The sequence below is a fragment of the Canis lupus genome, chromosome 32 (genome assembly GCF_003254725.2).
Source record: "Canis lupus dingo isolate Sandy chromosome 32, ASM325472v2, whole genome shotgun sequence".
Taxonomy (NCBI): domain Eukaryota; kingdom Metazoa; phylum Chordata; class Mammalia; order Carnivora; family Canidae; genus Canis; species Canis lupus.
The window spans coordinates 22,783,237-22,810,036 of record NC_064274.1 but is presented as its reverse complement, the minus strand read 5'-3'; the positions used below and the strand labels follow the sequence as shown (position 1 = coordinate 22,810,036).

General features: G+C 35.4%; 1 protein-coding gene across 6 annotated transcripts in view; it reads left to right on the top strand.

Annotated features, from left to right (window-relative positions):
- PPP3CA (protein phosphatase 3 catalytic subunit alpha) overlaps positions 1 to 26,800 on the top strand; it is a 310,204-nt gene that overhangs the window by 221,078 nt on the left and 62,326 nt on the right. For all 6 annotated transcript variants that reach the window (XM_025423202.3, XM_049105098.1, XM_025423210.3 and 3 more), the window contains 4 exons: positions 8,915 to 9,039; positions 17,907 to 18,018; positions 19,566 to 19,711; positions 22,595 to 22,734. In XM_025423202.3, the coding sequence (XP_025278987.1) occupies positions 8,915 to 9,039; positions 17,907 to 18,018; positions 19,566 to 19,711; positions 22,595 to 22,734 (523 nt within the window). The remainder of the gene's footprint in view (positions 1 to 8,914; positions 9,040 to 17,906; positions 18,019 to 19,565; positions 19,712 to 22,594; positions 22,735 to 26,800) is intronic.

Sequence of the window (26,800 nt, the reverse complement as noted above, 5' to 3'; positions counted from 1 at the left end):
TCTTGATGTAACTTGAAATTTCAAAATAAAAACATAAAAACATATATGTAAAGTATTTTTAACTTGACATTTATTTTTAGAGAAACTATCCTTCTGTGTCTGTTAAGAAGTTTGACAGATGGCTGAGAGGCAATGAAATGATTCACTTATATAAATGTTTATGGGAGAACTAACTCTTAAACCCAATTTCATGACCATAAGAGAATGCTCAGAAGTTTCAGAATGAAGAGGCAAATACTTGGATGCCAGGAAACCAACACTTTTCAGTACCATTTGGTAGGAAACCAACACTTTTCAGTACCATTTGGTAGGTGTGTGTTTTCTCAAGTACGCTCTAAAGTTCTTGAGACCTGATTCTATGCCTTTTATTTCTTTATTGTCCCAGGATATTCTAACACAAATAAATCATCAATCTTTGGTGGTATTTATGCATCCTTTTATTGCAGTTTATTTAGTAAACATTACACATTTCAGTGGTTTATTTTTTTCAGATGTTTTTAAAGAGTTTTCCAAAATTTTTATTTGAGAGAGAGAGTGAGTGAGATAGAGAGCACAAGGAGGGGGTAGAGGGGAGAGGCAGAGGAGAGGGAGAAGCAGACTGCCAAGGCAGGGCAAGATCCCAGGACCTTGAGATCATGACCTGAACCTAAGCAGAAGTCAGACATTTAACCAACTGAGCCACGCAGGGGCCCCTATTTTTTCAGATATTTAATTGAATAAATAATTCTGGAATATCTGAATGAAAGATAGATGAGGAATTGATAGATTAAGGAAAACTGGGCAGAATTAAGAATAGGCTCATTGCCTTTGTCAGAATTCTTTTCTAGAAAATACATTTTCTTAACTAATTTTCAGATGAATGTGTTCTAACATGTCTCAGGTGTTCATATATTGTTAATAATTGGTCAGTTAAAAGTTAAAAGTTCCATTTCCAAATATGCTTCATATAACAAGCCTATATATTTTTACTGAAGAAATTTAATACTTCTTTCTATTAAGTCATTTTAAGTACTGTCTTTTAGGAATAGCACTTACTACCTTGTTCACTTACTAGTAGGCATAAATAGAACTGCCTACTTGAAAGTCAGTGCTAGATAAAAAGTTCTTTACTGATAAACCTACTGCCTCTAATTGCCAATATTATGATAAATAACTGGACCTTAAAATTAAATATATGTAACCTGCTTTACTTGAGTTTTTAAAATATTAGAAACAAAATCATATTTAAGTTGTCCAAATTTGAGGAGTATCATAATAATAAGTGATTCACTTATTCCCCACTTTGAAGATTTTTCTTAGAGTTTTCCAGAAATCTAAGGAGAATTGTTTTGTTTTATTTTGTTTTCTAATCCATTTGGTAAAATACTTCTGTTTACTGTGTTACTTTCAGCTTTTAAAACATTACTACCATTACACAGCTATGAAACAGAGTGGTCTTATAAATGAGTTTTGCTACAAAAGAAAATGAGACTAACTGGAAACTCACCATGGTGCTGCTACTTGCTAAAGATTGGTAATATCGCTAAAGCCATTTGGAAATATTTCCACTCTCATAAAATGGAAATTGTGGAGCATGGGGCCTAGTTTATTTGATTTCAGCCTTAACAGCTTTCAATATATGATAGCATAGATTGGGATAAGAAGTGGAAAAAAATAGAACTTTTTATATATTTTATTTATGGCTACGTTGAGAACAGATACTTAGATCATCCATCTAAATCTGAAAAAACATTCAAGATATTTCTTAGGCAGACAACATCTGGAATAGCTGCCATGCCTATTTCATATTGTGTCAGTACATTCCGTGGACCATAGCCTGCTAAGCTTTTTTCCTCTCTTATATTACTTTATTAATGAAAGAAAACATATAGAATGAGGTCTAGTGTGAAACCCCCTACAGTTGAGGCATCTGAGACCTCCTACAAATATTAAATACCTTTTCCTAGTCACATAGGTGGCATTTTCCAGAACAAAATGACGAAAGCATAAGGAAAAGTAGTGAAGAGTGTGAATATATACATAAAGGAGGAAATTGGGGAAAGCAAATTGGAAGAATACACGCCTTCAATAGATAGTAAAGCTGATTCAGGGAGAATGAAGACAATAATTAAGAAGCCATGGTTTGTTGCCTCAGGTCCGTCCTGAGGAATACACATACAAACCAAAAAACTAACAAAGAGCAGGTATAAAACCAGGCAGTCTAGCTTTGTAGTCTGTCTACTTACCCATCGCACTATCCTGCCTCTTCTCAAGGATGAAATAATGCATCTAGGAAAAAAGCAAAAAACCAGAACTGAAAGAATACTGTGACCACAGCTACCAAATAGTTGAACAAAACAAAACAAAACAAAATACAACATTCCAGAAATATACAGGTGGAGATGCTAAGGCATAGATCTATAACCCCCAGATCTGCTTATAGTAATGAAAGCCCATGTTTCAGGATCCTGGAAGGAGTTCACTGGGTTCTGAAACCTGGGACCAGTATTTCGAAAAGTGAAAAGAACAATCATTCGTTTATTAATGATATATCTAAGTACTTAAGTCATCATATTTACTTGTATTTGACTGAAATTACATCAACTCCTAGTGTTTATCCAATACCCTTGATTGGTGATGACCATCAAGGGCTTGGTGAACTACATAATGTAAATAATTCTACATATCACATAACTGATAATTTTCGGGTCTGACCAAACTTGGACACATGAATAGAGGGATGACCAAATTTAATTAAATAATCTTGTAAGTATTATACATCCTTATTACTATTATTAGTCAATAGTGTCGCAACCATGACCATGACTTATATAATTCTGTAACATTATTATGAATTTTTAATAATTCTGCCTTTTGTTATAATATGGATTGATGCAGAAATGGAAAATTGGTGGTAACAGTTGAAACAAATACATTCTTGTTTAATAAATTAAATTCTTCCAGTAAACAAAATCTTGGGAAGCATTCAACCCAGGAAGGAGAGAAAAAAACAAGAATTTTCATGGTTAAAGCACCTATTTTTAAGAAAAAAACAAATTTCAATAATTTATTATTCTATTGATTTGAATATACTGTGTACATACCAAGGTGTTGTATTTGTTTGGTCCTTCTATAACATAGCTTAAAAATGTAGGCTATTCTAGTTTCTTTCCATTGGATTATAATTATAAGCTGACATTTTTTAATTTATCTTTTACTAGTTAGTTTATTTTTACAGTTGATAAAGAATTTTAGAAATAAGTTAATGCCATAATAAAACTCCCTTTTATCTCAGGAATTTCCAGATTTCAGAAGTTTACACATTCTGCTAATTAACTATACGTATTCAGGCTGACTGGTTTGTACTTGAACTTATCCTTCACGAACGGTTCCCTAAGCCTGGATTATCAACAGGGGGAAGCACATATGTACTTGTGGTACCCACTGTATTTACCCTATAGCAAAACCTCTAAATGTAAGACCTTTCTCTGCAAAATTGTAAATTTTGGAAAAGAGTAAGTTGTAGCTGCCAGAAGATTCAGAAATCAAACTAATAAATGTAATAGATTAATCCTCTCATGCTGAGAATTAGACATGTTAGTTCCTTAACATTAGAAATTTTATTGTCTTGGGAAATGTGGTTATTATGGAAAAAGTATTGGGTGGAAATCAGTGAAGCTGAAAGGACAGTGGAACTCTAATGGTGCAAATTGCTGGGTGATTCAGTAATGTCTTTTCTAAAAGAAAAATTACAAACTGTTAGTTTAGTATGAACTGGAAAAACTTGTATAAGAAGTTATTCTACTTCATGCAAGTCTTCCAAGATGATAAAAGCCAGTGTTTTGGAGGAACTAAAAGGTCTTTATAGAAAAATAGCGAGTCAAGAATCCAAAGCACTTGACTTCTAAATCATGATATGGATGCGATTTTGGAACGCTGGTCCATTAAAAATCTATTTTTCCCCTGCAATTGATCGTTTGATAGGGTTTGTTTGTTTTTTTTTTTTTTTTTGTCTGTTTCTCTTTAACAACTCACTCCTCTGTCCTCAGGCATTCTTAATTTGTGTAAGCTTTCTTTAACCTGGAATGCTATGACATTAAAGAAGTTTTGCTTAGTGTCAGTAAGAAGTCAATGCAGTGATGTTCTTTAATGGATTTTTTTTTATATGGGCAAGAAACAGGACCAAATGCGTGAGTGTGAGCATTAGTTCAAAACTACTTTAAGTAGTTTTACATGAAAGTATATATTTTATATTCTGTTTGTTAATATGAGCTTTATTCAGGATGGCAGTTTTTGTCAGAGTCCTTTTCAAATGATCGGTTGTATAGCAGTTGTACGGGGACCTCATTCTAGTGTGTTTAGTACTGTCTACTGTTTACATTCTTTAAAGTTGTAATTTAATTGCCAATGTGAACTTAGAAACAATGGAACTCTTTGAAAAAATAATTAAATTATAATATGAACATACTTATTTGCTGATTCACTCAAGTAATCACGACGTGCATACCTAATTGTATGTATAATATGTGAATGATTCTTGTACTGAGTATCTTTCCCTTCTAGATAAAGTTAGCAGCTTATCTCTAGTCAGGAGATGCAATGCAAAGGCTTGGTCCTGGGAGTGATTATCTTTCCAGCTTGTCCTTCTTCTGCCTGAGATTGTTTTCTCAAGAGCCTGTTTGTCCTCAATATCCTGGCCATTATCTTCTCTGCTTAGCAGTGTGCTGGTTCTCGGGGCTCAGACTTGCCCTGTGACTGATTCATTGTCCAGTTTGTAGATTATAAGAACTTACTCAGTAACTACAAAGAGTCCCTTGTTACAGCCCCAGCTGTTTATTGCTCTTTCTCTTTAGCACTACTTTGCTGTAATACACAGTGAGTAAAGTCTTGAACTTGTTTAATGACTCCCTAACAGCTACGCTGACCACTAATCTCCAAATAATTCCTTCTTTGTGGTGTGTGGTTTTACACACACATATCTGTGCATGGACATACAGACACAATATTTCTATTTGTATTTATGTATACTTGAACCTCCAAGCCTGTGTTTTCAAAGCTTAATGGCTAGCTATCCAGAAAAGATACTAGAAATAAAAGCTATTTCCTTCCTTAAGAAATAAAGACATCTCCTTTCTGTGTGTTGTTTTCAGTTTTCTACTTTCAGATTCTGTACTCTCCTTCAGAAGACTTAGATCAGACATTGGTGCCACTCTGTGAGAATCATTTCCAATAAAGTTTTATTTGTAGTAGACTGAGAGTCATTCTGGGCCGGGAAGCAATATTAAAAAGCAATTATTTAAAAGTAATTGTTTACTTAGGTATTATTTAGCACTCGGTTATTTAGACATAATATATGTATTTCCTGATAACAGAAGAGAGTAAAGTAATAAATATGGAAGCATCACAGAATGTTGGTCACTGTTGCATCATTTGGTTGTACTGAGAAAGTTAGAATAGCCACATTCAAAATCACTTAGTTGGGCACTTCGGTGGCTTAGCAGTTGAGCATATATGCTTTTGGCTCAGGTCGTGATCTCGGGGACTGGAATCAAGTTCCACATCAGGCTCCCTGCCTATATCTCTGCCTCTCTCTCTCTCTGTGTCTCTCATGAATAAATAAATAAAATATTTTTTAAAAAATCACTTAGTCACCTGACTTATAGATTTAACTTCTTGGTATACCTGAACAATATAAAAACTAATGGAGTTCTTACATCTCCAGCATAAAAACAGAAGCAGGACCATAGCTCATAGGGAAAATAACCATCATGTTGTGACGCATCTGATTACTCATGGATAAGGGTATCAATGGTACAGAAAAAAAAAAAAAAAACTTATGTTCTATTTCATTATCTTTGGTGTGTTCATTTCATTAATGCCATAACTCTCTACATTTCTGATGGAAATATGCACAATTCTCCCTAATAATCTATTGAAGACATAATATATATTTTTGGAGAATGTTTAGTCAGGTGAATGGCTGTTTTCATAGAGGTGGGGAGTGCTTTTATTACCTATATTGTGTTTCTGTATTTTTGGAGCCTTTTCAAGATAATCAGCCTTTCCGTGCTGGCTCCTAGATGAGTACTCTGTCCACCAGCAGTGTTCCATTGGGAATGAGAAGCAAATAATGAGAAGCTAGGGGAATGTGGAAAACAAGGTTATGTCGATGAAGCAAGAGCTTACCTTGAAGGTATAACAGAACTTGTCAAAGCCTCGTTGTTTGGGAAGTGGGGTTAAAACCAAATGATGTTGAAGATGAAAGGAACTAGCCTCGTGGAGAATTGGGAAACTGAGCAAATAAGAAGACAGCTTGCCTCATTAGCTGGCATTTTTATTCTGCTCAGATGGGCCCAAGAGGATGGAAGGTGGGGGCCACAGCATCATTTGGGGGGAAAGCTACCTGACTATACCTTTTTCTTACCATCACATAGAGGTATCCTTCCTCTGTGTGGGGCCATGGCACCCTCCCAATATCCTCTTGAGTACCTAAGCATGGCAATCACTTTCATCCTGAAGTTTGATATCAAAATAGTGAATGTTCCCAGATATTTGGGATAAATCTTTTATCTTAAAACTGAAATGTGCAAGGCATAAGCAGTAGCTACATTCAAAAGCCCAGAGAACTTTTGCTCTTTATTATCTCTTTTCTTAGGTTCATCTCTTTCTCCTAGACTTGCTCAAACAATTCCTTTAGTATTATCCTTTCATATAATAGGAAATCCTACTCTGACACCAACCTGGAATTAACATTGAAGAAGTTGCTTTTCAAACATGTATTTCCCCATTTAATCCCTGTGAGGGGAACCACACAAGCATGCAGAATGAGGGCTGGGGTGTGCCCACAAAGGCTCAAAAATGTAGGTCTATTTAGTCTTACTGACTAGGTAAAACTCATCCAAGAGCTGATTATAAATCTGCATCTCTGGGGATTCTGATTCAGGGCCCTGGGGTCTAGTCTCCAAACCTTCTCATGTGTTTATGATGTAGAACCAGGTAAGGAAACCACCATCAGATACTTGGAGGTCCCACATTCTACTCCAGTCTGGCTGAACACTGTTTTGAAAAATGTGACTTAAAAGCTTAAAATAAGATCTCAGACAAGTTGAAGGCTTTGAGCTTGCACCAGAACAAACTCTACAGACCTATCATCCAACATTATCAACACCAAAGGCATCTCAAAATCTCTGACTTCTTGGTTAGTGGATTTCCAAATTAAACACAGTGCAGGCCCAGTGGAAGAATCCTAAGGTAGCACATGTTTCTCGTGTTCCTACTGGGTGGGAGGTGCTATTCTCTGCACTGACAAGTTATACAACTGCACAGAGGTTATATTTTAGTGGGAAAGATCAGAAAAGAAACAGTACACAAATTAATGAGCGAGATAGCTCCTGATAGTGATAAGCATTGTGAAGAAAGTAAAACAAATTAATGGGATGGAGAATGATTTTGGAATAAGGTGACTCCTTTAATATGGAGTGCTCTAGAAAGACCCCTTTGCACCTGTGACTGGTGGCTAAAAAGAAGTCAACCTGTGGAAATCCAAGGAAGAAAGAATTTGGATTGTTTAAGACAATGAAGGGAATTCCTGGGTGTCTCAGCAGTTTAGTGCTGGCCTTCAGCCCGGGGTGTAATCCTGAAGTCCCGGGATCGAGTCCCACGTCAGGCTCCCTGCATGGAGCCTGCTTTTCCCTCTGCCTGTGTCTCTGTCTCTCCCTCTCTCTCTGTGTCTCTCATGAATAAATAAATAAAATCTTAAAAAAAAAAAGACAATGAAGACCCACATCTAGTGTACCAAGAGGGGGAATGAGATGAAGGTGGACTAAAATGGTTTTATCTTAAAATGATTGCAGCAGAGAATGGGTTAAGATAGCATGCGTGGAGCTCCTGATTTCCTCTTTGTTGACGTATTCATTCCATGAGCCTCATAGTGTTTAAGAAATAACCACATCATGTTCATCATTTAAGCATGAAATTATTTTAAAATATTAAATACATAGACATAGAAAAACATATAAAATATGTAAGATGTTATAACATGATAGTTGGCAGCAAAAGCTCTGAATTAAGCAAATCTGAATTTAAACTCTGGATCATCCATGTAGAATCATGCTTAGCCACATAACCTGTCTTAGTAACTATTTCCTCATCTGTATAATGGAGATTTTTTTTTTTTTTTAGAGCTTTGGAAGTAGTAAATGAAATGATAAGTCCTAAACAAGTAGTTTCTAAAAAGAAAGGCTGCATGGCTTTTACAAGAATTTTGGTTTAAAAGGGAAGGCAAGAAAGTTAAGAAATATTATTTCCCAGTGATTTGGAAGGTACTATGTTTAGGGTTTTTTTTTTAATTCAACAATTTTTTTGTCATTTTAACACCTGATATTATTAAAAAAGTATTCTTTTATAATTCAAATTGAAGTTTTTTTTCTTTCTTAGTGGTACATAAACTAATGATGTGCTTTATCATTGATGACATTTTAGAGTCAGTGAAATACAGTTTTTATGATACATAAAAAGTAGTATTTATTTATTCAGACCTCAGTTATATGGAGATAATGCCAAATTTCTGAACCTCTCTTTCCTTATCTCTTATCTGCAAAGCGAAAATTCAGCCCATGACATTGTTAGTATTAAATCAGAAAATGTGCATCTATTTCTTAGCACAGTGCGTGGTGTAGCATTGTTTAATGCACAGCAGCAATACTTGTTATTACCTTTATTTTTACAGTTAATCTGTGAATCAGTAGATTTGGGTGCTAGAGCCAGGTCTGCCACTAATTAACTTTGAAACCTCTGTCTCACTTTCCTGTTTTGCAAAAGAATGTTTTGGCTAAGATGAGCTCTAAATTCCTTCTGGCTCTAAAATTTTATAATATTTTAGTCTAATTCAGTATCATAATGTGACCATAAAATGAATTTTCTTTGTTTCTTTCAGTTTGTGGGGACATCCATGGACAATTCTTTGATTTGATGAAGCTTTTTGAAGTGGGGGGATCTCCTGCCAACACTCGCTACCTCTTCTTAGGGGACTATGTTGACAGAGGGTACTTCAGTATCGAAGTAAGTCCGCATCATTTCCTAGCTATTCTGGAATGGATCAACAATATCTTAGCAAACTATAAGTTGTAAATGTTACTGTCTTGAGGAAATTCCTCGTCTGTCATAAAACTGTAAGACACTCCATTCTCAGGATATTATGTATTCTATTTTCATTTGGTTCCCATATGCTTTTTAATGTTTAGAGATGCCAAGGAAATGGCTATTATTGAGACTTTCCTTATATACCTTTTATATATTTAAAACTTTACAAAAATTACATCATACTTTATGTTAGATAATTCTTTTTCCTGTTGCAGAACTAATCAGAGTTGATTAAATAAGCAGGAATGTATTTGCATGGTTATGCCTTGTAATTGTGAGGCAATAACTGATCTTTGTAAATTGATAGCCAGGTGCATGTGTGCCTGTGTCTGTGTCCTTGTTTTTGTGTGTATGTGTGAGTACACTTACAGCTGCTGTATTTTGTCTTTTTTTGGCATCTGTCATCTAATTAGGGTAATTTGTCAAACTAATTAATTAAAACAAAAGAGATAACCTTTGAGTAGATGTTCTTCCTCAGCCCTCTGCCTGCATCTGCTTCAGGTAAGTAGGAATTACATTCAAATTAAAGGCAAAGACCTTGCTTCATTCACTTGTTTGTGTTTCCTGGTGCTTAACATGGTGTCTCAAACATAAAAAGGGTTCACCAGATATTTATTAAAAGAAATGATTTAATGGGATGCCTGGGTGGCTCAGTTGATTAGGTGTCCAATGCTTGATATTGGTTCTGTCATGATCTCAGGGTCCTGGGATCAACCCTGCATTGAGGTGGCAGGGGGAGGGGGAGGGTTCCACACACAGCAGGGAGCCTGCATGAGAATTCTACTTCTGCCCCTTCCCCTCCTGCACCTTGTGGAGGCACATAAACTCTCTGCCTCACTCGCTAATAAATAAATAAATATTTTTTAATAAAAGGAAATGATTTAAAATTGAGTGTTAAAGAAGCAGAGTTCATGGTGTAGTACTTGATATTATATGTGCTCTCAGATAAAGGGCATTTAAAAGGAAAAAAGTTATTCTTAAGAGAGAAATCAACTTTATAGAAGTCTCACACCAACATCATATAGTCATAGTATTCATATGAAAAGATTTTAAGTTTTCACCATAATATTTTATTTATTATAGGAATATTTATTTTTTTTTTTTAACTTTTATTTATTTATGATAGTCACAGAGAGAGAGAGAGAGGCAGAGACATAGGCAGAGGGAGAAGCAGGCTCCATGCACTGGGAGCCCGATGTGGGATTCGATCCCGGGTCTCCAGGATCGCGCCCTGGGCCAAAGGCAGGCGCCAAACCGCTGCGCCACCCAGGGATCCCTATTATAGGAATATTTAATGTTGAAGAACATACCATGCTCTTAAATAGCTTTTGTTTTCAAAACACTCATACCAATTTTATTTTTTTTGGTTCAATTTACCTTCAGTCATTGAGTCTATATATGTGTGTGTGTGTGTGTGTGTGTGTGTATTTGAGATATATATATTTGAAAGAGATAGAGAAACGATAGTCATTGACTATATATATTAAATATATAATATTTTCACCAATATATTAAGCCTTTCTGTATTTGAGGACCATATATTTCTTAATTATTCATGATGATGAGGGAAAGAGGGATGGTTTTGATATATATATCCAAAAGGAGAAAGTAAATTTTTGGCTTTCTTCCACTTGGTAAACAAGTACTGTATTATTGAACACATACAATGTAAACACACTGTGATCAGAACTATAGAGAATTTGAAGAAATGTGTATCCTTGCTCTCCAGAAACCTAAATCTATGTGGGAAAATATAATAACTATAAAAAGTTACATAGGATCAGAAGCCTAGAATAGGTGGTCATCTAGGATTCAGTTATTTGAATTATTAAAACTTTGTGATAAAAGCAGTACAAAAAATGATTGGCATTGGAAAATAGAAAAGTAGGACAATTTTAAGAGCAGACATGACTGAGTAAGACTGAATCAAAGAAGTGAGATTAACAAGGAAGGAAATTGAAACAAGAAGAGCACAGGGGAAGAAATTAATAAACTACAACTCTCATTCATGGGTTGACTTGACCAACTTGGTAGGGAAGGACAATTGAATCCAGATTTTGTAAGATGTTTGTATCACATTAGCATCGATACCTGCCAAGAGAAAACAACAACAAATCTGTGAAATGGTGATTTGAACAAGATAGAAATTTATTTCTCTTTCCAGTAAAAGCTCACAGATGGGAATACCCAGCTGGTGTAACCCAGCATGGTGACCGGGCCCAGGCTTTTTCTACCCTGTTGCTCTGATGGGCATAGGGTGCATGGCTCATTCCAAAGGCTACCTTGTGACTCAAGACAACTATACCAACTTCAACCATTATGTCCTGTGTTACATTCAGCTAGAAGGAAAAGGAAAAAGAGAAGGGCATGGCCTCTCATTTATGCATGTTTTCCATAAGTGGCACACTTACTTCAACTTGCATACCATAGCCAGAATTTGTTGCTATAGGCATAGGTGATTTCAGTGTGTAGCCAGGTTGGAGAAAGACTGTAATAGACAGAAAACAGAAATGGGACTTAAAAGTGTTTCTACTATTCCCCTTAAATTAGGATTGTGTGGAACCTAAGTAAATACTTTAGAAAATTATTTTTTTATTCTTAAATTCATCTTATTCCTTTAACATGCAAAGTGCTCCTAGGTAAGATTCTGAGGATGAAAGAAATAGGTGTTCTACTTTCCTGGAAGCTTACCTTCTTAGGGAAAACGGAAGACTATCCTATTGGGATTGATTATTTTTATTGGCCGAATGATGGAGTGCTATGTAGGAAATATTTTTAACATCATAATATTTGTGATTTTTAACGACTTAATTTTCCATCTTTTTAATCTATTCAAAGAAATAGATTAAAGGCTATTTCCTATTAATTTACTGATGAAGACAAAGTACTAAGTCATGTGTTGCTTGAGTGGTGGTTGGCACATTTGGAATTCTTTGTCTCACCAGCTCCATCTTTGGATAATATTCTTTCTTAATCTTGTTGGTGTTTATTTACCTTTGAATTTTTACTCCAAGAGTTCAGGCTTCTGAATCGCTGGGCTCAAATTACTTGAGATTTCCTAAACTCTCTCTAATTAGGAGCTTTTTAGAACTTTACTTCCTTAAATTAAAGAACTTGAGAAGCTGTAATCACTAACTTGCTCTTCAGCAGATTTCTTTTTAGTCTACAATTAATCTAGATATTTGAACTATGAAAGTTGCAATATTCTGTGTAATATGCACCTTTTGAAATTCATGCAAAGGAATCAAAGTAGAGCCCAGATTTTAGTGACAGCAAATGTAAATATCGGGACATTTGAAAGTTCTGAGATGCATATATCAGAGTTCCCATCTTCACAAACAGCTCTTTAATTAAACTCTAAGTGTCTGAGAGTACAGCTCCAGGGACTTGCCACATGCGTACAGAAATAACACAAATGTGAAGGTCTCATCTATGAAAATGATCCGTTTTGATTAGACTGGGACCTTTGAAGGGCTTTGGGATGGCTCAGTGATATCATCATGTTTAAAATAGAACAGACATTTCTATAAAATATATTTACTGAGAATATTTCAGGCCTCTTAATTTTGGATTAAGGAAGCTTATATTGTTTGCATGCTGAAATGCTATTGTTTGCCTGGTATACATGATCTCAGTTATTCCTAAAAGTTTTGAAAGGAACATGCAAATCTCTTCTTTTTGTGCTTGTGAAACTCAAAGCTCAGAGAGTCACACTCATAGTAAATGGCAGTGCTGGGATTCAAAGTCTGTGTTCTTTCCACTACACCCCAGGCCTTGTCCATATTCACTAAGCAAACTGCCCAAAAAAAAAAAAAAAAATTGCACACAAGTGTTGTGGAAACTGATACACACTTTTATATTTACTCATGTATGTGCAAATGTGCACACAGAACCTTCTCCCCCACCTCTGTAATCTGAAGGTTCAGCATTGAATATAAAATATTCTCTTTGAGAAAGATACTGTTGGTTTAAGAGAACTCCTAAAATCAGAGTCAGTTTTCCAGTGTGTACTATTCTAACAGCTTTCAAAGGTTCTTGATTCTTCTCAATAATTCAGGGCTCCCCTGTAGGTATTTCTTCTTTGACTGTCCTCTGGGCAAAGAGGAGCCACTTATGTTTAATTTTACCAAATCAGCTTTGAAGAGTAAGTTCAGATTTCATACAGTCTCTGCTGGGTAGTATTTCCAGGCACTAGGTAATGTGCTGTGGGCAATCCATGGAGTTCATTTTCTGCACCCCTACCCACCCCCTCCCACCCCCTCTCGTTCTGCCAAGATTAGAAATCATTCCCCACAAAGGTAGCCCAAATAAAACAAGTAAGCTTTTGAATAGTGATGAAAGAGGTAATTCTGTTTGGAGTAATAATTTGTCTCACACCAAATACCATCCTCGTTCTGATGATTGCATTTTGCTACCTAATCTCTTTGATCAAGCATACGTGTATATAGAAGCCCAGCGTCTGAGTGTGTTCCCTGAGAAGGCAGAGAAAAACAGAATTGCAAACGGAGGCATGCCCAGCTATTTCCTTCTGTTCACTTGTTCATGTTCCTTTTCTAGCCATTCTGCACTGCTGGGCATGGCAGTGGGCTTAGCAGCAAGGGAGCCCCTCCCGTTGTACTTACATACAGGTCTCAGCCCAGGCCTCAAACACATGTAAGCATGAAGAGTTGCTGTGTTTATTTGCTGTGGACTAAATGACTAAAATGAACCACAGCAAGTCAGGCAACGTTCCGTGCTTCTGCCTGAGAATAACAAGCAAACAGTACAGCAAGCCATGTTAGGTGACAGAGTGATGCCACAGACATGAGGAAGAAATTGTCCTGCTGTCTTCCGGCCACCGGTTGTCTTTGTAGTGCATTGTTATTGCTCTGCTGCTTCTCTGCACGCTTGTCAGACCAAGCAAAGAATGTCTGAGAGGAGCTGCATTTGACATTTCCGGAGTTTGGATCTTTTCCCAACCAATGTACATCCTTCACTTAATTGTCCTATGACTGAGAGGCATCCCTTTTGATTGGAATGTGTCACAGCTTGGAGAGTTATTTTAGAAGGCTGCTTGATGCATATCTGAAGCTGTGCACTTTCTCTTTACCTTCCTCCATCTTTTACATCTTTCTTTACTCCCCTATGCAAGTTCTCAAGATTACTCATCCTTAAAAGGTGTAAATTACAAAATAAATCATTACATTACTATTGAACCAATACAATATCCTTCACAAAATTATATTCTTAGTGCTGCTTCATTGGAAAAGACCGATAGATCAAATAGGAGAAAACCACGACTGTGATGGAAATTAATAAAAACATAGAGGATGCTCAGTTTTTCATATCTTAAAACTCATTTTAAGTTGTAAATATTTGTATAGTTATTTAGAGTAACACTGGAAAGACAGTCAAGATCCAGTTGAAAATCAGTAGCACGAGGAATTTACATCTAGCCATGCAAAAGGGCCAAAGTAACCTGCGTCTGTTTCTACCTTAACCAATTAATTCAGGGTAAATCTTATTCAAATGAATCATCTCATACCACATAGGTGAAAATACCCAGTTATTGAACTGATTTGCGTTTCATTGCTTATTGATTGTGATACCTTTATCACGAGAGACTTTCCTTTTTAAAAATAATGTCAGGTTATGATTTTGTTTCAGATTGACAGGTCTCTAGAACATTAGAACTTTAGATGGCAGAATTTAGTTGCCAGCAAGAGAGTAGTGTTGTATTTGGCAGCTCTCTCCCACCAGATGTTGAGGGTGAAGGCTGGCAGGGCTCCACTCTCCAATCCACTCTGGCCCTTTCATTTACCATGCCACTTCTTCCATATTGGCTGCGTTTGTGGTTTGATTCAGCGTTTGGGAAGAGATTCTATTCTTGCCACAGGGGAGAAGGAAATAAAATGTGAAAACAGGACTCTTATTTGGAGGGCATGCTGAGCCAAGAATTTGGAAATTATGTTTTCTTTCTCTCTTTTTCCTTCTCCTTTTTTCCTTTTTTTTTCTTTTCTTTCTCTCCCCCTCTCCTTCCCTCCCTTCTGTGTTCCTGTCTTCCTTCTTGTTTATAGGAAAGAGCTAATATTAAACTCCTACTACATAGTAGGTGCTTTACATCCTTTAAATAATAAGGGGCATTGAATGTGTATTGAATCACTGAAAAGGTAAATAAAGATGATAAGCGTATCATAAAATTTTTCTGCATCACTCTTTGAGGTTTCAGTTATGAAAAAAAGCTACAGAAATTAAAACTAGGGGCAATAAAGCCATGTGCTAATGTCAAAACAGGATCTTTTATAGATAGCAAAAGAGAAACTATAGGTCCTAAAAAGTGATTCCTCTAGCATTTAACTGGGGTTAGAAAATTGCATTTTAGATTTTAGTTGGAGAGATAATAGCCCTGCTTTAAGATTCTTACAGACAAAGCTAATCTGGAAGAGTTTAGAATTGTGGTTACATTTCCAAAACGATATTGATTGGGAGAGGAGGCACAAGGGAGCCTTCTGTGTGCTGAAATGTAACTGGATTTGGTTAGTAGTTTCATGAGAATATACATATGGACAAAGTCATTGGCATATTTAAAATATTTGCACTTCATCATACATAAGTTACACTCTAGTAAAAACAACAAGAAAATCTTTTTTAAAAGCAGCTACAGTATAGCCAAAACATATATTCTTTCTCAATATAAAAATAGAATACATTAGCTATAGCAATTTCAGTAAGTAAATATAATTCTTAAAAGACTTTACATTCCCATTTTATTCCAAACTAAACATCCGAAGTTAGAAACCAGTATGGAAATGTGTGTGTGTTTGTGTGTGTGTATTTCCTTAGTAGTAAGATACAACCTTGTAAGGTTTTAAGTAGTAATAGTTCTCTCATTGACATTAATGATGGTTAATAAATATCCTCTCTGATATTTGAGACAAGTTTGAGTAATAATCCTTTTATGAAAGCATGTAAGTAAGTATACCCCCAAAACCAGATACACAGAATTTAGAGATTCATTGAGCCACCATACTACCCACTAGAATAACAGGGAATATGCACCATTGTTGAATGATAATGCCTTAAGGATCACTTGTATAGACCATTCGGTCAGCTGTTCAGAAATAGTTATATCATTTGTCACAGGAACTTTAGCTAATAACTATAATCAGAAAATGATAATTAGAAAATTAAAGTAACATGTATATAAAATTTTATGTCAACCCATTATTTTTGTTTACTTCAATTATAATTACATAGTTGGAGACAATATCTTACTTGGAAAATACAATAATACATACTTGCTTTGATAATTAGTATTTTCTCAAAGACTTGGGCTGTGTATTCAAACATAACTATTTTTTATTCATTTAATAAATTATCATATAAACTAACAGAGGCAGTTATTCTTCACAGGTTATCACAACAAATGAATCACCAATAGCTTGTCCAATAGTGGACATTATCAAGCATATTTACTATATGTTGGAAACTTCTTTACAAAAATGTAAATATGGTATGATTTTTGGTTTCAGATTTGAGTGACCAGAATCAGACTTATCTCTATTTTTGTGGTTCTATATCTTCTTAACCTTGCTTGTAGAACATAAACTTTTTTTTTTTTTTTTAAAGATTTCCTTTATTTACTCATGAGAGACACACAGAGAGAGGCAGAAACATAGGCAGAGAGAGAAGCAGGCTTCCTGCAGGGAGCCTGATGCAGGACTTGATCCCAGAACCCCAGGATCATGCCCTGAGTTGAAGGCAGATGCTCAACCACTGAGCCACCCAGGTTTCCCTAGAACATGATGAGGAAAAAAGAGCATACTGGTTTTCAAAAAGAGGTTTTCTGTTCCCTGTGGATTCCTGAGTAATGTCAGTGGAGGATAATGAAATTGATGTTAGTACTTGAGTATCTCAGTTATCTTAATGTACACTCCAGGATCACTGTATCAATGTAGGCTTATTCCAAACCTGGTGACTTCAAAGTGGACCTTCATTTTTATACATACTGCCATACCCAAGTAACTGTTTAAAAGTCTTAAGGTATATGAAATGTTTTAGTTATTAGCAGCATGTGTACTGAGGTTCCCTGGCCTTCAGTTTAATTATATGTTAAACTAACATTCTTAAGGCTTTATATACCAAAGGCACTGAAATAAAAGACAAAGTGATAAGGAGGAGAAGAAGGCCAGTGAAGGAGAGAACATAATAGAAAATAGAAACATGGGGTGCCTGGCTGGCTCAGTCAGTACAGCACGTGACTAGATCTCAGGGTTGTAAATTTGAGCCCCACATTGGGTGTAGAGATTATTTTAAAAATAATTAGAAATTTAAAAAAAAAGAAAGTCTCTCAGTCTGCCTGAGCCTGGCATTGTTTGCTTCCAAATTTTGTCTTGCTTTTCCTTCACAATTCTATTTCTATTACTTTTTTTTCAGGTTTGTTTTATATAAAGAGAGGTGTCTTTATTTATTAATTGCTAATCACATTTCTTCTCATACTTTTACGCCAGTATATTCTGAGTATATCTTCATTCAGGCTTAGGCTTCTTCCAGTAGACCCTGTTAAGTCTTTTGTTTTCTTGTGGTGCATATATCCTCAGTGCATGTATATATTTTAGGTATAGATGAACCTTGGTTTTGTATTAGTGTTTTCTGTTTGATTTTTGATATCCTCCATAATAAGGCTTAGCCTTTTGGGAACTTTAGGTTACAATAGCATGCTAGTTCATGTCTTCCTGATGTGAGCAATGGGATCCTCAAGTATAATGGAAAAATATTTAATTTTATGTTATTTTTATTTTTTTCAGTGTGTGCTGTATTTGTGGGCCTTGAAAATTCTTTACCCCAAAACACTGTTTTTACTTCGTGGAAATCATGAATGTAGACATCTAACAGAGTATTTCACTTTTAAACAAGAATGTAAGTATACTTCAGGCTTCTCCATTTAAACACCGTATGTGCTAGTCATTTTAATCCATGCTAAGAGCACATGATAATATTCATTGCTTAAAAGCCAAAAACCTAAAAAATGATGCTATCTTATTTTATGTCCTTCCATAATTCTTTCTAAGCATGGACAATGAAGAGAATTCAGAATTTCTTTTTTAAATTATAAATTCTTTATAAAATGATCCCTAAAAATTGGAATTAACATTTGATGTAATTTGCCCTAAGAAACAACAATTAACTTCATTTTTAAAAATAGCCAGAATACTACTATTCAGGGGAATAGTTTTACCCTTTCATCTCAAACCACTCAAGAAAAGGAGATGGAGGGCAAATTTAACTGTACCTGTTTTGGAAACAATAGTTTTACTAGCCTCTAGTGGATTTTGCAAAATTAAAGATGATGTCTTCCTTTAGATATAAATACTAGGAGTGGGGGGTACTTCTTATAAATTTCATTTCTCACCTCTCTTGATTTTCCCTATTGTCTACTGAAACAAATTTCTCTCTGTCATTTAGCCCTATATTCAATGGAGTACAGAGACTTTTCTCAAAACATTAGATATAAGTCGGTAAGGAAAAGCAATGGGCTGTGATACAGAAACAACTTTAGAAACTTTCTTGCCATCTCCTCTCTACAAGATCATTTAGGAAAATTAGCTAGCTTTATGGCCATGTTTCTGTTGGTCTCCTGGTTGTTTGTATACATAATTTTTTAGATATATCTTCAGATAAATAGCAAGGATATATTCAAAAGTTTTCTCCTCTGCTATATAAAAAGTTACTAAAAACTGTAAAATACAGAAGAACAACAAAAGTATAAGACAGTGGATATAAAAAATAATATAAGTATTCCCTGCCATTTCAAGAGTGTCTTATGTCACTTTACTTTTATGAGAACCTATATGGGTACTTGTTACTGCTAACCAAAAGAAATCCAAAGGGAATTTTTGCTTTTAGGAAGAAAGGTGGAAAACAAAAATAGTGTTTAGTGTTATATTTGCAGTGAGCACTTAGAGGAAGCGCTCACCCTGAGCAATAAGTATCTCCTCCCACCTCCACCAAGTCCCTTCACTGGGAACTATACTCACCATCAAGCTGCCATAGCTTGGAACTTTGTGAGCCTCAGTGCTTTATCTCCATTTATTTTGTGCATCTGTTATAAGTAGAGTCTTAAGATAGCAGAAAAGCCTAAGAGTTTATTTTTTGGATCTGTGACTGCTCCCCTGCCCCAATGTTTCCATATAGATTAATGATAATTGCTTCTTCGCTTCCCACCATTTCGGCTTACAAAAGGTTTCAAAGGAACACTACTACACTTTTAGATGGGGCGAACCTGTGATACATACCTCTTCAAAATATCTTATTTAATCATGTTTTGGAACTTCACAGTGTGTAGTTATATGCTAATAATATGATTCTGGGAATAAAACATTTTAAAAAAAGACTATTTCAATGAAATGATCATAGCTCTTAAATCATGAGAACCAATTATTTGTTTTTAAATCATGTTTTAAAAGGTAAAATAAAGTATTCAGAACGTGTATATGATGCCTGTATGGATGCCTTTGACTGCCTGCCCCTGGCTGCCCTGATGAACCAGCAGTTCCTGTGTGTGCACGGTGGTTTGTCTCCAGAGATTAACACTTTAGATGATATCAGAAAAGTAAGTTCTGTTATTTCTAAGTCTCATCATGCTGTGTGCTTCATTAATAAATAGAAGACATTAATTTCCCTGTCTTTTTCACTGACTTTATCCTTTTGAATTAAAAGGATTTAAATTTGTCATGAATCTCTTCTTTGTATTCACTTTTATTCAGAAAGAAAAATATATTTATACTTGGAAGAGTTTTTATCTTGAAAACCTCAGGGTTCATTTTACCATGTGACATGTGTCATTGAAATGTATAATATTTGGTTGCAAAAAAAATATGCCTTTTCATTTCCCTGTGGCTGGCTTTAAGCAACCCATTGTATATTCATAGTCTATTATAGTGAGAAAATGTTGCTTTGCTCTTGGAAAAATATCACAACTCGACCTTTAAAACATGTCTATATTATAATTTTTAAAAATATCTATTATATTCACAGATTAACACTTTAAAGTAACAATCTGACAAAAACAATGGTGATATTCTGTTGACTATATTGGAGTGGCTAAGTGAAAGTTGATTTTTTTTTGAGGTATTTTTTACTTAATTTAACAGTTGCTAGTAATAGTTGTTGTAGCCAGTGAAAAGATGAGTTAGAGTGAACATGGAAATAAATGTCTTTTTCTTGAGAATATGTAATAATATAAGATAATTTTATGTAGTAGAAGAGATGATTATATATATTTATTTATTTATGTATTTGTTTATTTATTTGTTTATTTATTTATTGGTTTGCTCAATATTCTTTGAAAAGTTCCTTGGCTTTTAAAGAAAAACTGTTATTTAGGAAAATAAAATAGTCAAATTCTACCTTAATACTCTATCATTAAGGTCCAAGTTTTCAAGTGTAAAAATAATACTGTATTTAGTTTCCTATTAGAAAGGAAATGCATGATTTTTATTTTTAAAATCAAACAGAAGTACATTAAATAAATCTTTGCTTCCTGCTCTGTATGTTTTTGTCTTTTTAAATAAGACATCATTACCCATCTGCTTCTGGAGTTCTGCAGCACACAGAGCATTGGTATTTGCTCTCTGTTTAAAGTATGAGAAAGACATGACACTGAATTGTAGTCATGGAGTTAAAGGCGAGAGTGGTTCACTTTCTGTATGAACTCTATAATCTGATGGACTTTAGCATTATTAACTGAACTTCTTATCATAAATTAAGTAAAATTTAAAACTATCACCCGCTATCCCAGAACTTATTTTCTGACATGTTTCAGATATTCTATTCAATTTTCACATATGTCATATTAAGCATGAATGTTAGCCATAGAGTGATTTTTAGGTTTGCATTTTGCCTATGTCAGTTAGAGTTTCCACCACACTTAACTTTATTTAATTAATTTTGTAGTTATTTATTCTTCCTGTTGATGGTATTAATTTTAGAATGCATTTTGTAACTTTTCCAGAATAAGTTCTATATTCTGGTTGCCTTAACAGATCTTTAGCTGGATATTCATAGTAATCAGAAAGACTCTTCTTCTTTGCTATTTTACTCCTAATAATAAGTTCTTCTTTCTTAGAAAGAAATTCTGTGTTTTTATGAACAAGCATTATTTTTCTTGGATGAATTATTCTAAAAGCATAAATTATTTAAGTCTTTTTACCAAGTCTAAGTTTGCAATGAATATTTTATGGATAACATAATGGTTGAAATATAGAGGGTCTTGGCTTATTGAAGTTTTTCATTGAGTGTTGAAAGTGTGAGATATTGCTTCATTCTTATTAAATATTAGTAAAAAATGGTGTGTAGCAAAACCATTATTTATGTCACCTTTTATGTCTCAGGAAAAAGAATTTGATCGGCTGCCAGGCTTATATATTCACCTTTCCCAATGGATTTTTGAAAAATATTAAAGTATTGAATATGAAGAGTATCAGTTCTTAATAGGTTTTCATAGCTGTTTTATGCTTTTTTTTTGAGAGACTATATAACGTCTGCTAACTTCACCAAAGATTCTTTAATTGCAGCTAAATCAGGATAAACTACAGGAAAGTGATAGTGTTATAAAATTGTTGGTGAAATGTCATTTCCAGTTATTATATTGCTCTTGCTTTTCTAAATACACCTTTTTAAGTTGAAATATGACCTTGCTAAACATTTATAGCTGGAAAATGGATTTCATATGAGGGTTTTGGTAAAACTATAAAGCTTAGAACTGTGAGCTGAAGAATGACCAGCTGAATTGGGGTTTATTTTACTGCTTATCATTCCTTTTGGTTTGTAATGACTAAGATAAACTACACCAGGCCTGTACTCTAATTCGAAACTTAGATACCCTCTAATAGTGAATATCCAAAATGCCGTACAATTGGCTGCTCTTAAAATGAAAGCCATTTATTCTCAAAGTCATTGTTGTTCAATATAAACACCACACGTTGTTCTCCATCCAAATTTCTAAATCTTAGTTTAATGGAGGCAGTGATAGATATTTCCCTAAAGATAAAACAATAGAAAAGCTCCTCCTCAAGAAATGAAACACAGAATCACATCAATTGGTAATGACTAAAATACTTAGATCACATAAGTAAGGAGGAGAGAAAGAAAAGATAAAAAGTAAACTAGGAGACAGGAAAAAAGGATCAAAGAGTAGGTATGAAAGAAACAAGAGGAAGGTAAAGAGCGAGACAAAGACAAATAAGGAACAGGCTCATCCAGAGGAAGGAAAGAGGAGAAATTGGAGAGAGAGAGAGAGAGAGAGAGAGAGGAGGCGTGGATGAATAGGGAGAAAGGAAGGCAGAGGAGAGCCAAACCAACAGGAAGAGGGGAAGAGGGCTGCCCTCACTGAGACAGTGCTGAGGACATTAGGGACTGCAGCAACACTTCTACTTTCTGGATTCCAAAGCTTCCAAAGATTAGTATTTTGCTCTCTGTCTTCTATTTTTCTTAGTTAGACCGATTCAAAGAACCACCTGCTTATGGACCTATGTGTGATATCCTGTGGTCAGACCCCCTGGAGGACTTTGGAAATGAGAAGACTCAGGAACATTTCACTCACAACACAGTCAGGGGGTGTTCGTACTTCTACAGGTGAGGACGGACAGCTCGCCTTCGGGAGCACATTTGGTTCATAAATGTTCTAAGTTATCAGTTCATGTCTTGCTCGATGTGTTTGTGATGTTTACGAGACTTCTGTGGGAAACAAGGACAAATGAAAGATTCACTTTGCAAGCCTGCCTCAAATGGGCTCTTAGCACTTGCAAAAGGAAAAGGTAAATAAAACATTTACATGAATACACAGATAGAAGAATAGAAAAGTCATAAAAGAGGCATGTGATATCAGGGTGGTGAAGCAGACAAAAAAGATAGTGAAATTTAGTAGAAAATGTGTTCTGTTTCAAGAACTGTAGAAAAAAAATACAATGCCAGCCTTGATTTTTTTTGTACAATTATACAATCACTTAAGACATTTTTTACCCATTTTCATAACTTAAATCAGAAAACCAATTTTAAGTCTGTTAATTAAATGATACTGAAGTTTCTCCTAAACTTTCTTAAGTTTGTTACACTTCCTGGATAAATTAAAATTAGCAGCAGCTCAGTACATAGGGACCATAGTAAATTTATTTTTAGCACTTTGACAAGCCGCTTTCCAAAACTGTTAACAGTAATTTTTATATTTGCCAGTATAGGGGAATCTGCCCATTCTATAACGTTTCAGAGCACCTCAGAAAGAAATCCACAATACAGTTGGGTCTTTGCCTCCTCACGATTTTCCTAATCTCTCAGCTCAGGTGTTGCCCCTGCATTTGATTATACTGTTTCACTAGGTTCTCTTAGCATCAGACACACAGTTTAAAACAAAGCGTTGTGGAGGGAGAGGATAACTGGGTGACGGGCACTAAGGAGGGCACTTGATGGGATGAGCACTGGGTATTATACTATATGTTAGCAAATTGAATTTAAATTTAAATAAAAAGAGACACAAAGTTTATGTGACAGTGGCCAAAGTGACAGGAGAAAGAAGTTGTGGAGAAATCGAGAATGTTCAATTCTATTGATACATAGTCTTTAAACAAAAGAAAACAAAACAAAACTTACACACCAAATGTGATGTACAGTGAAGTTTATGCCCAATTCCAGCCCCGTCAAGGAAGCATCTGGGAGGGCAAGGGGAGCTCAGACATGGCACACATCTTCCTTAAGTGTAAGAGTAAGCAGCTCTCACTCAGCCTTCTATATAACATCTATCAGGTGAAACATTTTGTTCCATACTTTAAGTTTTCCTTACAGGGGGAAAAAGCTTCCTTTTATACATCTGTTGAAGTGATTGAGGAATTAGTTTGTGAACAGAAAGTCTTATATACTGTAAAGCATCCTTCAAAGAATACTTTTTGTTATAAATATTGATAAAGAGGTTTGCTCTCAGCTTATCAGAAAGGTTACAATTCATTTCTATGTTTTGGAAATTGAGCACCAGGTCTCGTGACTCCATTTTGGATGAAATGAAGAAACATGGTAAAAATATTTCTGCAAAGCCTGATGCTTCTTTTCAGTAATTAATTTGGAGGTAATCTGTTATTAAATATGCTGAAAGTTTTTATGAAAAGATAAATATTATTGATATACATCAAAGTGAAGTTTTCGATTTTTAAAATTTAGTTTTAAATCCCTGGTCATAGCATGGATGTTTAAATTACCTACTCAATGCCACTGGGTTGTGCTTCAGTACTACAATAGCAAACAAAAGCCAAACCTCTTGATTGAGATATTGAGGCACATTGCATTGATCTTTCTTTTTATTCATAATATAACATTCTTCTGTTAGTTTTCTGAGTCAGCTGTTCAAATAAATCGTATTCTAAATGAGGTTCTGTACTGAACTTACATAAAGTTATGGTATTTTTGTTTTATCAATATAGACACAGATGTGTTTACATCAGAGATAAAGTCCATCAACTAGATAATTAGAGGATTATGCATGTTTTCACACTTTTGTTCTCTACAAAATGGTTATTTAACTCCTCTCATTAGAGGTTCTTTAGTATCTGTAGCCATGACAAATGCTGAATATCTAAATGCACAGCCTATAGGCTCTGATGAATGGCAAAGGAATCTGGATTCTGTTTTATCTAAGGAGGAGAAAAGGGACTCTTTCCTTCAAGAGCTTTTAGATTCTTTTGTCTTTAGTTCCCTCAGAGGTGGCAAGACATCCTCTGTGGCTGCACTTTATAAAGCTGATCTAGAGAGACACAGGGAGAGCAGTAAAACTAGTGGCAGAGAAACTCGGTGACAATTACCTGTTTGAGTTATTGGCAGTTATTTTGATTGACAACTCCCAGTTTTATTTTACATGTTTATAGAGAGTCTGCAAATTTAATTTTCTGTGCCACCCTATCCTCATCTGACATATTGTCTGGGCTGTGATTTAAATAAAATGAAGTTTTACAGAAAAATCCATCAGTAAAAATGCATGAATGCTGCGATGCCTTAGGGAAGAGGCACTGTGACATAGGGGAGGGGATCCTCTGCTTTTGCCCTGGTGCTACCATGATCTTAGTAACCTTAGACTGGAGTTTGCAAACTCAAATGCCTGTGATGTCTAGAAAGGTACTTGAGAATCGTGAAACAGGCCTAGACTTACACTGTAAAAATTTGTGAGGATCCTGACAAAGCAGAGGTAAGAATTTCATTTTCATGTAGACCAAACAAAAACTGTTGGCTGGATTTGGTGCTTGGGTTGGCAGTTTGTGTGTCTGCCTTGGATGAATCACGTAAGCTTTGTGTTCTAAGCTTAGCTTACTTCAAAAGGAGTGAGTTAAATCAGATATTCTGAAGTTTCCTCCAAACTCTGAGACTTAAAGAACATCTTTACAGTCATTTTAAAAGTGTTTTTGAAGCTGCAAATTGTGGCTCACTCAAATCACTGCTGATCTCTTAATCACAGATCAGCGATGTGTCAGCTCTTCACACGCAGCCCACCTTCCCTTCTGCAGTTGACACTCTTCCCAACCCCTTCCACCTGGAAATCTTCTGGTTCCTCCTTACCACATATCCTGATTCTCCTCTAAGTTATCCTGCAGATCCCTGCCTTTTGAGCTGCTCTTTCTTGGTCATCCTTCTGCTTTCAACATTTTTTTCTTCCCCTGGAGCCTCACCTGTTCCATTAGCTTCACTGTAAACTGTCAACTCTGTTTTTTTTCTTTGTTTTTTTGTTTTTTTTAACTCTGGGTTTTATTGCCAGATCTAGCCCCTTCATCTATTTCTCCTTTCCTGAGCTGGACTTCTCTATTTCTAAAGTAGCTGCTGGAAGTTCTTATCTTAGATGTCCCATTGTCACCTTAACCTAAACTCACCTTGTCTGAAAAGGCCTATTATTTACTTCCCCACTGGAGCTTCCTCCTGGTTAGCCTGTTTCTATTAACAGTTCTATGAATGGTCATGCACTCTAGAAAAATCTTCACTTTTTCTTTTTGCACTGAAATCGCCATCAGTCATCACATCTTACTGACCCTTTCTTAAAAATATCACCGGCATGTAGACTATTCTGCCTTCCTTTCTTCCTACTCTGAGTTCAAGACTTTCATTTTTAGTTTGTTGAAATCACACATAAATTTCACAATGTCCTTCCCACTCACTCCCCCAAGCCGTATGGTTTCCTTAATGGGTGTCCTTTTGAGAATTCACTCACTCATTCAATTATTTAACAAACATTAGTTGAACTCCTATTATATGTGCCTTCTGTGAGGCTTTATAGATACTCAGAATACCTGTCTTTGAGGGAGAGTGCCTTTGAGTGGCAAAGACCCAAAACTATGACAAAATTCAAGGTGAGAAATGCTGTGAGAAATGTGGAGATTATCATACACGCACACGTGTACACAGATGTACGCACAGTTGGGGGGCCTACCCCACAGAGGAGTGAATTGGAGTTTAAATGACAATGTGTGGTAGAAGTGTTACTAGATCTGAGTTTTAAAGGATGAATAGGACCTATCCAACCAGAGTCATTTGGGAAGGCTCTTTGAAGACGGAAAAAGGAGTGTTTATGAAAATATGGAAGAGAGTACATCTGGAACACCGCTAGAAAGATGACCATCTGAATGGTCCCATTTTACCTCTCATTCCAAATTATAGTCAGCTGCTTTAGGATACA